The sequence below is a fragment of the Filicampus tigris genome, chromosome 4 (genome assembly GCF_054856515.1).
Source record: "Filicampus tigris isolate MCC_2025a chromosome 4, RoL_Ftig_1.0, whole genome shotgun sequence".
Lineage (NCBI taxonomy): Eukaryota > Metazoa > Chordata > Actinopteri > Syngnathiformes > Syngnathidae > Filicampus > Filicampus tigris.
Window position 1 is genome coordinate 18,479,546 of NC_141220.1, and position 14,020 is coordinate 18,493,565.

The 14,020-nt window shown below is 40.4% G+C and overlaps 1 protein-coding gene across 1 annotated transcript; it reads left to right on the forward strand.

Moving 5' to 3' along the window:
- Nucleotides 1-6,956, forward strand: morf4l1 (mortality factor 4 like 1). The gene is made up of 12 exons (XM_086029615.1): nucleotides 1-167; nucleotides 657-703; nucleotides 775-842; nucleotides 919-1,005; nucleotides 1,797-1,874; nucleotides 1,966-1,991; nucleotides 2,795-2,886; nucleotides 3,005-3,106; nucleotides 5,150-5,238; nucleotides 5,328-5,500; nucleotides 6,413-6,497; nucleotides 6,619-6,956. Exons 1-12 carry the CDS (start codon nucleotides 128-130, stop codon nucleotides 6,701-6,703), a joined length of 972 nt encoding a protein of 323 aa, XP_085885741.1. The 5' UTR covers nucleotides 1-127; the 3' UTR covers nucleotides 6,704-6,956.
- The last annotated feature ends 7,064 nt before the right edge of the window (nucleotides 6,957-14,020 follow it).

The following is a 14,020-nucleotide window of genomic DNA, read 5'->3' on the forward strand; positions in this document are numbered from 1 at the left end:
CACGCTATGCTTGGTCGCGTTTAATGACGTCAGCACATTGGTGATGACGTCTATAAGTGAGCGGCACCGTTTCAGATTGGAATGGGAGCTGGCGATTTTTCCCCTATTTTGATCGTTTAATCCGTGAATGGCGCCGAAACAGGACCCGAAACCTAAATTTCAAGAAGGTACTGCGCTCTCCGCTTGTGCCGTGATCGAACCACGATGATAATTAACGTCCAAGTGGATGGATTGGACCTCAGACATTAGCTAACATCTCTACAGCTGCTAGCTTTCATTGTTGTTGCTATGAGCACAGTGCATGTCTTCATGTGTTTATTCCCCGTATTATCTTCATTTGTCTTAAATTATATCATCATAACGACAAAACCAACTCATTGATGAATGAAAAAAACGTGTTCACCTCCAATATTTAGACCCCCTTCCCACTACATGCTTTCCTGAGATAGCTGTTAGCTTAGATTGGCTAAATCTAATAGTCGAGGTTGGTTGACGTGTGCACAACTAGGTTAGAGCAAATACATTTGTAGTTTATTGTCCGTTATGACATTCCGTGCGCTTGTTTCTCTTTCAGAATGTCATGTTTTGTTTGTCTAGAGTAAATTGATGTACTTGTACAGATTGCTGACCTGCTTGTGAATGACTCTTGTTTCCAGGTGAAAGAGTGCTGTGTTTTCATGGGCCATTGCTCTACGAAGCTAAGGTAAGTCTACACAGCACTCTTCCTTTTTGAATGTCTCGTTCTCAAAGTGTACCAATAACGTCTCTCTGCAGTGCGTTAAGATAAACGTCAAGGAGAAACAAATCAAGTATTTCATTCATTATAGCGGGTGGAATAAAAAGTAAGGGACTCGGTTCACATTTGTATTTTGGTTGGCATCAATGCCTTATCTTATTTGTTCTCTTGCTTCTTTCTAGTTGGGACGAATGGGTTCCTGAGAGTAGAGTGCTGAAGTATGTGGACAGCAATCTGCAGAAACAGAAAGAGCTTCAGAAGGCCAACCAGTATGTCCATTCTCCATTTTTTTCCGATGAACACATTCAAAAAGCATACACAGTGGTTACAAAAATATAAACACATTTCTGTTCAAATGACATTTTTTGTGATATAAAAAATGAGACCAAGATAAATAATTGTTAAACTTCCACCAGTAATGTGACCTATAACATGTCCAGCACAATTGTTTTTTCTTTTATCTTCTTGAAAGGGGATTGAAACAAAAATAATTTGGTTGCACACATGTGCTCACCCTCATTGTGGCGGTGTTCAGAATTAACCAATCACATTTAAAGTCATGTTAAATGGGAGTCAGCACACACCTGTCACCATTTAAAGTGCCTCTGATGAACCCCCAAATAAAGTTACGTTATTCTAGGGGGCTTTCCTTACAAGTTTTTGCTTTCTGGCAAAAGCCTGGGTGTTTTGTGCTAACGCTGAGTACTATTTGGAATAGTTAATGATTCCATCCAACACGTGGGGAAAATATGTTCTGGTCCAATGAATAAGTTTCAGCTTCTTTGTCATAATTCCAAAAGTCTTACTGGTTCAAGCAAAAATATAGAACTTTTTTTGGTCTCATTTTCTTGGTCTCATTTTATTGTAACACAAAAACGTGGCATTTGAACCGGGGTATGTAGACTTTTTATATCCACCGTAACTGTCTATTTTGTATAAAAATGTCCATGTTGAGTCAACATATGTTTTCACATGACAGTTGATCTTCTACAATAGATGTTGTTTATTTGTTGCCCTGTCCAAAAGGTTGACTTTTTTGCTGCCTCTTTTCATATCGTAGAGACCATTATGTTGAAGGAAGAATGAGGGGTGCTGCACCGAATAAGAAGATACCTGCTACATCACAGAAAAACGACGTGTGAGTGACAAGATTCCCTGTTTATTGGCTCGCTTGCTTTGTAATGCTGAATCATAATTTTACAGTTGTAAATATTTTTGTTCTATCGCAGGAAAACCAAAAAGAACAAACAAAAAAGTGAGTATGTGCCTTTCATTATGTGTAATGGAGTCAATCATGTCATGACGCTTGTTCAAGTTTATCATGCTGATAGCTATTAACGGTTTTGACACTGATTTGAAAAATGTCTTTACTTTTTTCTAGCACATCAGGTTTTTGAGATTTTCATTTTTTGTTTTTTAAATTTGACCTATAAACGCTCGCATAATACGCATTTTACATTTCAGAAAAAAGATCCTCCTGTTGCTGAACTTAACCCTTAATTCATTTGAAGTGCTAAACAATAATAACAATAAGTGCTAATTTTTTTTTTAACAATGAAAACCTGACGTGCTAGAGAAAAAATTGAGGGTGGATTCCGATTCGGTGCAAAACAAAAATTCATCTGGAAAAGTTTAACCTGCATCACTGGTTTAAAAAAAAAAAAGTTAAAATTTTTTGACCAATGTTATTGACAGTCTTTTCAGCTTTAATGTGACTTATAAACTGTATGATTCAATTATTATTTAGATAAGATGGGTGCATCTAATACATTGTTCAAGCATAATTTCTCAGTAATCTCTTTGAGGTTCTGGTATAAATACCCCTTTTTCAATTATTGTGGTTTTTTTTTTAAGTATTCTTATTCAAAACGCACCACATGGACAGCATTTTTTATCAACCGATGACACATCCAGACTTGGAAATATAACACACGTGTCCAATTTTGCGGCTATTTCTTGTGTATAGCCATCATTAGCTCAATCCAAACAAAAAAAAAACGATTGCACCATAAATTGTATTTGATATTACAGAGGGAGAGTTATGTATGTCTGTTCTAGCTCCTGGTCCAGGAGAAGGTCCAAGTTCAGGAAGTGACCCCACCCACCCTCCACGTAAGAAGAGGGCTCGTGTTGACCCCACAGTTGAAAGTGTATGTTTGCCACTCTCCTACGCTGACGTTGGATCACAATATACGTGTTTGTGCTGTGCGTGGAAAGAACTGTTGTTGGCTGTATCGTGTAACATGTAACTTGATCTTGTTTGGCCAGGAGGAGACCTTCATAAACAGAGTTGAAGTTAAAGTCAAAATTCCTGAGGAGCTGAAACCTTGGCTTGTGGATGACTGGGATCTGATTACACGACAAAAGCAGGTTAGTAGTTGGTTTGTTTTTTATTGTCTTTGGACAACTCCACACAGAGCAACTGAACTGACTTCCAGTCTGTGACTCCCGGCAGTGGAAAAACAGTGCCCCCTGGTGTTCTTTCTGGGGAACAATGTTTTGAGGCTGTACAATACGTACATGCTGTAGTGATAGTAGAGGATCAGCCTTCAGCTCCTGTGACCGTATCCTGGAGACAAAGTTTTGGAAGTGTTTTGAGGTTCCCTGATAAATATTGTCTGTTTTTGACACTGTCTTGCCGCTTGAAACTCCCAGGCGCTTCATATCAAATTACAGAGCTGGGCATCGTCCCTCCATCCCTGATTTTCCATCCTGCATATTTAATCGACACACGTGGCCCCAGTCGGTTGGAGTCAGCTAACCGGCGTCGAAAACGGACTTAACCGATACCACGGAAAAAATAAAAGAGGGTGGTCCCACACTTGTATATCATTTATATCTCTATTTATTAATACTTGTGTATTACGGCCTTTTATTGTCTTTATTTATTATCTACTGTTTGTAAAGTGTTTTGTTACAGCTCTAGCTGTTATGAAATACGCTATATAAATAAAATTGTATTGTATAAAATGCAGTCAAATAGGTCAAGAATATGGCATGTAATGTAAAAGCTTATAGTGAATAATGTATGCATTATGTTTGTAAAAACATATAAATGCAGGCATTGATCTCATTATTTTAAAAAGTTGTTCTTAAATTTAGAATTGGCTAATTCTGTGTCCAAAAAGCACAGAGGCTATACAGATGCAAATCTGGCCATGAAACTGATCATAACCTGCTCAATACTGCATTACAGTAGATGTCACACTAATGGCTCTATAAACCTCTGTGCACATTTTCTCCAAGTGCTGTTTAAAAAATAAATAAATGGGAACTAGTTTTCTTAGTTTGATTGACATATAGCATCTCACTCCCCCAGATGTGTGCAAATGTTCACTACTGTTTAAAATGTTATTTTCTTATCAAGCCTATCCTAATATTTTGAATATTAACACATTTTTTAAAATGTGAAGTTCTTTTGTCAGTTTCAATTTTGCTGATTTTAGATTTTTTTTCAAGATCCCGTTTCGGTGCCGGTATTGAGGTATTTTATGCAGGTATAGTATCAAAGTCAAAATGTTGGTAACGTGGCAACACTACTGCTAACATTGTCCAATTTGACAGAGATTAATGTCTAATTGTAGGTTTTCCTTCATTGCCTATTCAAATAAGCAGCTAGAAATGCCAAAAAGGATAACCTTGAACTTTCAAAATGGCTGCCCCAAAAAAACTAAGCCTACTATTACAAAAACATTGCATGTCATACTCTTTGACCTTGAAATGTGTTATTTTGTGGGCTTTGTGTTGTGTGGTTCTTGGACATTTTTCCTGCTCCATTTTTTGGCAGCCATTTCGAATGTTCAAGGTTATCATTTTTGCTTGTGATGGCTGCTTATTTGAACTGGCAATACAGGAAAACATACAATTAGACATCATCTCTCAAATTGTTCAATGTCTGCCATTTATTTGAATCTAACTCATCACAAACGGTTCCTGACCATATTTTGGGCCATAGCGACCTCAGTTGAAGTTGGATGGACATCAAAATGTGTATTTTTGGATTCCTTGTGACAAGATGAATAATTTGATTTGGATATTGACGTAATTTGGGGCATTTTTCCAAAGTGACTCCTTATCTGACCTTTGCTGCCCCAAAAATGCCCGGTAGCTTCGAGCGGCAAGAACAAGTCAACTCAAAAATGTTCAATATCCATGAGCAAACCCCAAAACACTTTCAAACCTTTGTCTCCCAAGATTTGGTGCGGCTTATAGTCCGGAAAAATACGCTATGCGATTTTTTTTTTTTCCACTTGCCGTTACATCTGCAACGCCGTTTACCTGTGATTCTAATAGAAATTCGCAACAAAACTTGTTGCACAGCCGTAGCTGGCACGCTGCACGACACTTGGGTCAGGTTCGATGGTCCTTATGCCCTTTCAATGTCACCAACCTGTGTTTGGTTTCTGTCTTCAGCTCTTCCACCTGCCTGCTAAGAAGAACGTTGATGCGGTGCTTGAAGATTATGCAAACTACAAGAAATCGAGAGGAACCTCTGACAGCAAGTAAGACTTGTTTCTAATCTTGCCAGAAGTTCAATGTTTTCTCAAGTACTGTCCGGAGGCTAACGGTTCTTTGATGTTCCTCACTCCAGGGAGTTTGCAGTGAGCGAGGTCGTTGCCGGCGTACGGGAATATTTCAACGTCATGCTGGGCACGCAGCTGCTCTACAAATTTGAGAGGCCACAATACGCAGACATCTTGGCCAACCACCCGGATACGTCCATGTCGCAGATCTACGGCGCCCCCCACCTCTTAAGGCTCTTTGGTAAACCATCTTGCACAACATAAGGATAGCATGTGCAGTGCACAGGGCTGTTGCAATACATTTGGATGTTGTGAAATTCTTATTTCAGTAGTTCTATTCAAAGGTCCAACATATAACAGGCGTAATATTTCATGATTACATTTCTAATTTTGATGATTACTATACAAAACAACTTTATTTATACAGCGCATTTCATAACAGCTGCAGCAGTAATATATGCTGATTTATAATACTGATTTCCTTTTTTTAGAAGGTGACTAAAGTTAAAAAGTCTTGTAATGTGCTGCGACCATTTTTCCTGAGGTTGAAATATTGATGTAATTTGATTAGTGCTTTAGAAACAATTACTAGCTGGAACGCTTACAAACAAGCTTCCAAAAGGAAAAATACCCAGTGAGTGTCAGATCTATGTGAAAACGCGTCGTCAGTGTCGTAGGTGAATGGCCAGCCTTGTGAGGTGTATGCATAAAACGCATTCCAACTATTCCAACCTGAAGAGGACTGCAACCTGTACCACTCCTGTCTGCTCAGAACATTACTCGACAGAAAGTTGGGAAATGTCTGTTCTCAATTTCTGCTGCAACATCTGAACAGTTGGAACTGAATTGGGTTCAAAAATCCATTTGTCCTTCTTGCTTCAAATCAACACTTCAGCTACGGTGATGTCATGGTGAGGAGGTTACTAAGTCCATGCTACAAAGCTCCAACCATCTCTAATCTGTTCCTTGAACACGACAATGAGTCCATTATACTCCGTTGTCCTACACAGTCAACAGATTCCAAGAGAGCACCTTTTGGAATGTGCCGGAACATGATATTTTCATCAGTATTTTGAGGCTGTTCAATCTGATATGTGAGGAATGTGCCCCTATAGGCGCTTCTTGGTAATATCTTCCCCTTTGGTCTTGCAAGTACGAATCGGAGCCATGCTGGCTTACACTCCCCTGGATGAGAAGAGCCTGGCACTGCTGCTCACCTACCTGCAAGACTTCCTCAAGTGAGCGTCTGCACTCTTTATTATTGTAACATTTTTTTTATTTTTATTTTTTTAGTTAGCTCAATGCATCAACTCGCCTGTACAACAAAGCGGACCCGTGGCGCATGTTGCTTCATTGCAGGTACCTCGTCAAGAATTCTGCGACGCTCTTCAGCGCCAGCGACTACGAGGTGGCCCCGCCAGAATACCACCGTAAGGCCGTTTGAGCTTTGTGACTGAGAGAGGGGATCGTGGCTCAGGATGCGTGGATCGTCAAGGAAGTCTCGGACCAACTAGTCAAGTTTCTTTCGTTCGGAAAGCTGCTAAACACGCTCTCCCTGTATTGGTATGTTTTTTTTAATACCGCCCTTTAGTTTTCGATGACCCGTCTTTTGACAAGGAACTTCAACATTTCACCTTTCGGTTCTCTATTTTTGTTCACGTACAGTCATTTTCTAATAAAAGTACTTCATTTCTTCACGCCTTCCCTTTGCTTTATGGCACTTCCATGAAACATGGCACTTTTCTCAGTATTCTAGTTGGTTGGCTGTAACACCTGACTGCGAATAAGCTAGACTGGAATGCATTTCACACTGGTATAATGTGGAAGTTGCCTGGAAAAACAAAATGTCAGTGGAGCGCGAATCACATATTAAATTGGGTTGTTTGTTTTGGCCCATCAACCGGTAAACTGCACGAACATCTGCTGATCCAGCAATCAATTGATGATATCTCAAACTGGAAAGCTTGTAAAATGGCCTCAATGTGATAGTCATCACAGAACGGGAATTGATCTTTGAAGCTTTGCATTGATCGTGTCACAGTGAGCCGTCGTTGCCAGCGGACATGATGAGAAGCATGTGTCAGTGCAGATAGAAATATCAGGCTCTGGGATGTTTGGCAGCCACCAGACTTTCCCTCAACTGCAGTAACATAGTTGACGTAAAAAACAGAGATGCTAGATGTTAGTTTTTAGACTGATTTGTGGTTTCATCTGTGCTGGCAAGCTTGCACTTGTTAGGGTAAAAAAAGGGCCAAAGTGGTTTATTTAATACCGTTTCACCCCATTGTGCTTAACAAAAAACACATGTAACACACACTATTTTTTTTGTTTGCCTGATGAAGATCACTGAGACTGGCTTGCAGGAGACGATAATCCTCTAAGTATTTCAAATGTGTATTTTAAATCAGTATCACAATCATAAGCAGTGCTTACTTTACATACTTGCTCTTGTACTATTCACATTTGACATGAACTGCATTTACCAGAGGGGCATTTTACCAAACTTTTTGCTGGTCCGTCAGCAGCCTGGGTACCCGTCCGTCAATCCGTCTATTTTTCAAGCCGCATCAAACTGTAATCGCCTCATTCAAAGTTAATGCATATACAGTCAATGCAGTCTGGGGCACGTTTCCGTCTCTTCAGCAAAACGGGCGTCCGTCATTAATGGACTGTGAGGTCCGTTCGGACATAGACGGACCGGTCAGAAGGAATGCCCACCTCTGGTATTTACCCTTTTATGTTTAAAGAACCAACCGTGTTTGTTTATGGGATATGTTCACAAATCAGACCTTGACACAGCAAAAAGTTGACGAACCCAGATTTGACTCAGAAAGGGAATTAACCTTACTCACTGTTATGAAGAGAAATTTTGTTCGTATTAGTTGTAAAGACTTTATTTTCTTATCTAGAAAAGATAGAAAGTGCCTTCGATCAAATGTTCAATAGGAAAAAAAATCAGTAAGCAAACCCGATCGCGGTGTTGACAGCGCGCAGACGCCTCCAAACACAAAGAAGAATCATTCAAACCAACAAAGAAAGAAGTATAAATCAATCCGAAGAAGACGCACCTAACCTAAATAACCTAAATTCAGCCTTTTTTTCCCTCCGGGTTCTTATTTTCAATCGTTGAAAAAAGGGGGACGGGTAATTCCAAGATACTGTATATCGATATTGAAGAATATGAGATACTGATATCGTGATATACTTTCAGGTCATATTGCCCATCCCTACTTTAGCAGATGGCCGGCTACTACATCATTGGTGGCGGGCTGTTCATGTTGACACCGCTGGCATATATATATTCCGGGTTAATGGTGTACCCTCTCTATCTCTTGCCCAAAGTTAATGGGGATAGGCTTCAGATCACTCATGACCCCTAGGGTTCCTCATTGTTGAGTCATGAAAACTCATGAGGGGAGGGCAGCAGTTCTTTAGAAGTTAAATGTTGTCTTTGGTTCTTTTGTGTCTAACTAAATCAGTCATCACATTGCTCTTGTAATTTCTCTAGGCTGGCCACTCCGGGGAAGGCTCCCCAATGAATTTTAGAAGGGGGCAAATACTTTTTCATGGCACTGTAAATGTACTTATAGCAGAGGCGGTTGTGTAGTGGTTCACAAAGCTGACTGCAAGGGAACAATTCCCACTCTACCCTGGTACAACCACTCAGTTTGACTGGTGACCAGTCCGTGCTGTATTCAGCAGCTCCCTTTACCATTAAATAGGAAGTCAAGCCAAAAATATATTTTCCCAGAGTATGTTCTATGCAGGCCCACTAGTTGAAACACAGTATTCGGATTATTATTGCATTTGTGGAGTATAAATTAAGACGCACAATGCACCGACTTTTAGCCATCTCAGAGGGCGGCCATTTTGTCGCTTCTGTCCACTGAAGATGACATCAAAGTTGCACAGGGCTCAGATAACGACCAATCACAGCTCACCTGTTTTCTGAACCTTAGCCATAATAGGTCATTTTCTGAACCCTGAGCAACTTCGATGTCATCTTCAGTGGACAGAAGTGACAAAATGGGCTGAGCTAGCTAAACGCGCACGGGTGGGTTTCTCGTATTCCACAAATGCAATATTAATCAGAATGCGGTGTTTCGACTAGTCGGCCTGCATAGAACATATTCTGGAAAAAAATGTTTGGGTTGACTTCCACTTTAACATTCGAGTGATCGAGTGTAGAAAAGACAATGGTATTTCTGGAAACAGTGCTGTAATGTCGTGTAACGCTTGGGAGTTTGTTTTTTTTTAAAAGATGTTGTGGTGTGAAGCAGCCACTAGATGTCAGTATTTCACAAAACTCACTAATGAATTCTGCCGTTGAATATTGCCATGATGTTTTATTGGCCATCCACATGCATGCACACAAACCACCAAAGAGTCATTGCAACACATAAAACTGTCATCCAATCCTCGGCTCCCTCCAAGCTGCATCAATTCAAGTGCGAGGGATCAGTGACAACCGCAGCCCCAGAATGTTGTCACTTAAAGTGACTGATGGAGGCGATTTGTGCCTCATATGATTCCTCAACAGCAAATCCATCTGCTCTGGACTCTTTTTGAGGTGAAAAACCGCCAGCGTTTAATGTGGTACTGAATGTTTCCCCAGACTGGGAGTTAGTGGTGGACTAATTAGATATTGGGCAGCGAGTCTTACTAGTGCATGGCTGCCAGAGCTTTGTGTGACTGCATGTCATTAGTATTGGAAAAGTACACTCTCCACAAAGGGCTGCGGTCAGTCGGAGCCACTAAAACATGAAAGAACATATCCCGCTCTTCTGGGGGAAGGAATTTGCACAACATAAACAGCCTGTAAAATGGAAAACTACATCTGTGTCTATTTGTTTTGCTGAACGGCAGCCAGCTTTGGCAGTTCTTGCCGAAAGTCCCTCCAATAACAGTGCAGTCCAAATAAAGGAAAGGGCTGTTTGATCCATCTGTTTCCAATGCAAGTGGTGCAGTATCGAAGCACTTTTAGAACCCAGGATGTTGCTCGGTGGGAGGCTAATTCATTAAAGGCTTCAGAACTCGTTGAGGCCTTTTCTCAATTAGCTTTGACATCACGTGTTTAATGACCCTGTGTCTGCTGCTTGTCTCTCACGGCACATGCTAGGAGAAAACAGATATTACTGCCACGCTGATTTGTTAATGTGTGTTTTGTGAATGGGATCAGGATATACAGAAGGACAGATACTGCTACTACTACAAGAGCAGTTTTAATTGACACTATCCAAGAGTTCTACAGTCATGGAGAGAGCTATTAAACCTCCTTGTTTTCTTCAATTTCTTGTTCATTTGAATGCCTAGCACCACTAAAGGTGTGTCTTGTGACTAAAAGACAGAAAAGAAAATATGGAATGGCAGGCATTTAACATGAACAAGAAACTGAAAAAAACAGGGTGGTCTAATATTTATTTTCCATGACTATATTCAACAACACAGTGTTAGAACCGCGCCCGGCCTCAAAGAGAAAGTCTGAGCAATTGATGCCCCCTCAAAAGGTTTATGATTGCTTATAGATGCTACAAGATGGCGGCAAAGAATACATCAAGCTCCCCAACTGACTTCAACACAGTTTCTTGGCACAGAGCTGCCACAAGATAGAGGCAAAGCAATTCGTGAAGCTCCTCAGCTCAACTCAATATAGTTTATTGGCACAAAGCAGCACTTTCATATTAGACACAGCTAAGGCTTGGCTACAAACACTGACAACTGGTGAGTGGTAAGTGAGGCACCTTTGTTATTGTGGTTGGAGTTTGACATGATGTGCAATTGCATTGCGGCGCACTAATAATAACCACTAAGGTGGCTCTAATCCTTTGTTTAGCTACACTATGTAGCTATGCTACAGACGGTAACCTAACGGTTAGCACTTCTGCTGTAAAGTATTCAGATCTGATGTTGAAATCATGGCTCAGGCGTTCCCGTTTGTATGTCTTCATCCCCCAGCTATCGTTCCCCCCCATTCCCTCATTAGGTGCAGCTAAACATTTTTATGGCACCTTGGCAAACAACTTAATGTTCTCTTTCATGTGCTTCTTTCTCCCCGGTGCATCGCCTAAGCATTTGCTTATGTTCATTGAGTTTTGTTGATGGGCCGGTTGCTCAAGAAACACATCACGTCAATGTACAATACATGTGTCATTTAAACCTCGACACCCTTGGGGAAGGCCCCCGTAATAGAACTTTATTCTGTTCATTGTTCATTCAGGACACACACAGGAGGCCCCTTTTGGTTTATATTTTACTATTTTATCCTTAAATTTATAGGTACTTAAAGTGTAAACAATGCAATGGTTGAATGTACAAATGTTATGTTTAAAATAATGATCAACTGGAATATACATTCTTTTACAAGTAATGAACTAAAATGTATCCTGAACTTGTTTGTGTATGTTAAAAGATAATTCCAATTGATAAGGTGGCTTTATTTGCGACAATATAAGTTATATGAAGTCATGTCAGGACATGCCGTACTTTCTTTTGTCACTGCATGTTGTTGTCTCTTACTTTTTTTTGGTCTTACTCTTGTTCTAATGGGTTGTTTTCAGAGGTGCGCATTCGATCAGAATGATGGACACCCGTTTTGCTGATGATTGGTGAATGACATGACATCTTTTAAAACAGACAGATTGCCGAATGACGGAAGTGGGTTTCCGTTGTCAGTGTGATCATCACTAACTACATCCGTCAGTGGCGGACACCCATTTTTCTGACTTTTTTTGGGGGGGGGACGGGGCCGACTGACGGACCAATGGACCTCTGACGGACGGACGGACAATGATGGACTGACTGACAGATTGTGGACTGACAATTACAATTCAGTCATGAAAAATGATGGACTCAAGAATGACGAACGGGTACCCTGGCCACTGACGGATGACGAATGACTGACTGGCAAAATTTAGTAAAATGCCCACCTCGGGTTGTTTTTCTATATTTACTAATTTAATTACTTTTACGCTCTGATTTACACATTTTAAATAACGCTCAAGCTACTTTGATGGGAAGTGAATGCACGAATCACTAGGGTATTATCTTAATACTAAAGTTAAAGAAAGGCATTCCATTTACATGTTTTCTTCTCTTATTTGACTATCCAAGCTGGACAAAATAAAGAAACACCTCTCAGGATGGTTTAAGATCCCTTAGCAGACACGTCTTTAGATGTTTATACTGAAGTTCCGCTTTGCTTTTGACCTGCAGAGGGCAGACTTGGCTGCAAAATGTACTGTGAAGCTAGTTGGTAGTTTATTGAGTTACCTGGGTTAACCCCATTCGGTGATAAAACGAGGATTCTAATGGGAATTCCCCTCAACACATGATTGTATTGACAGTTTGATCAAATGAAGACAATTTGTGTAAAATAATAGTGCATGCAGTATTACATGTCTTCATTAGGGTCACAGATTGGGATGGAGCCTAGCTGATCTGACTTTGGGCAAAACGCGGGGTACACCCTAGTCTGGACAGGTCTTTGGCAAATCACTTGGACAATTATCCCGTTATTTCCATCAAAGTCAGTAAAGGCCTGATTCTTGGATATTTCTCAAAAAGGTTATCCTATACTGTCGCGTGGGGTGTGTTAAGTGATTTTTCTCCCTCCCCCATCTGCTAGGATTTGTAAATGTTAAACCTGTTCAAAATTTGAAGCGCATGTGCTAATGCTACTTCACCACCCACATTGCAAAGGCATTTGGGCCAGATCTGGCATGAAGCTGGCACAGATGGTATTCCGTTGGCACTGGCATACGGCATGTGAACCGAACATGGCCCAGGAAAGGCAAAGGAGGCACTGTCTTGACTAGTTTGTCTTGACTTGGCAAACAAACTGGCAAACAAGATGTGATGCAGTTGTTGAGTGAAGTATCTGTATGACCTAGAAATCAATTTAGAACTCTGGGCCATATATGTATGTCTTCTCCCACTATTAAATCCAGTTTCCAAAAACGTTTTCTACACACATTATAATTATTTTACATTACAGACGTAAGAATTGTATTAAATCATCACACGCGCGCGCGCGCACACAATTACGATATGCCACGTTTGGTTACGTTAAAGGTCGACTGACGTCCGCGGAAGAAGCCCATATAGCAAAATAAAGAGCAAAACCCACCTGCATTTGGCCCATACCTCAATGAATTACGGTCCTTTATCCACATCTGGCATCCACAATGTCGGCCACACAACGCCCATACCTCAGCCAAATCATATAACCATAGCTGACCCCACTATGTTACCTAGGTATAGTGCTTATTTTAAAAGAGGAGGTACTTATTTATTTTAAATGCTTTATTCAAGAACACAGATCAACACATCAAAATAACAACCAGGGGGGACAAACAAACACTATTATAACGCCCTCACAAATATAAAGTCTTGAGTGCTTTCCTATTTGTGCAGTTACAATCGTTTTAATATATTGTCTGACTTCATTTTCAAACATGGGAATAATATGTGGTCTTCTGTACGGTTGAGGTGGTGGTACAGACCTGACTTGACTTCGGCGTGAGGTCACTGCCCACTCGATAGACCACAAATGTGAGTGTGAATGATAGTGTTTGTACCTAAAAAAAATCAGGACATGTCGAGAAAACTTTAAAAAACGAATTAAAGAAGAGTGTGGTGGTATAGTGTTTAGTCTTTAAAATGTGCTGAGGAGGGAAGGGATTAAGTTCAAGGCTTTATTTAAGTTTTTAAGAGAAACGGGTTTGAGCAAGATAATTTAGGTTTGTTTGTTTTTCTCCTTGGA

What these genes read in the sequence shown, in the direction of transcription:
- morf4l1 (XM_086029615.1), top strand. Translation starts at nt 128, where the DNA reads ATGGCGCCGAAACAGGACCCGAAACCTAAATTTCAAGAAG. An exon ending in TATAGCGGGTGGAATAAAAA is followed by an intron (nt 843 to 918) that starts GTAAGGGACTCG and finishes GCTTCTTTCTAG; the next exon opens with TTGGGACGAATGGGTTCCTG. An exon ending in TTGACCCCACAGTTGAAAGT is followed by an intron (nt 2,887 to 3,004) that starts GTATGTTTGCCA and finishes TTGTTTGGCCAG; the next exon opens with GAGGAGACCTTCATAAACAG.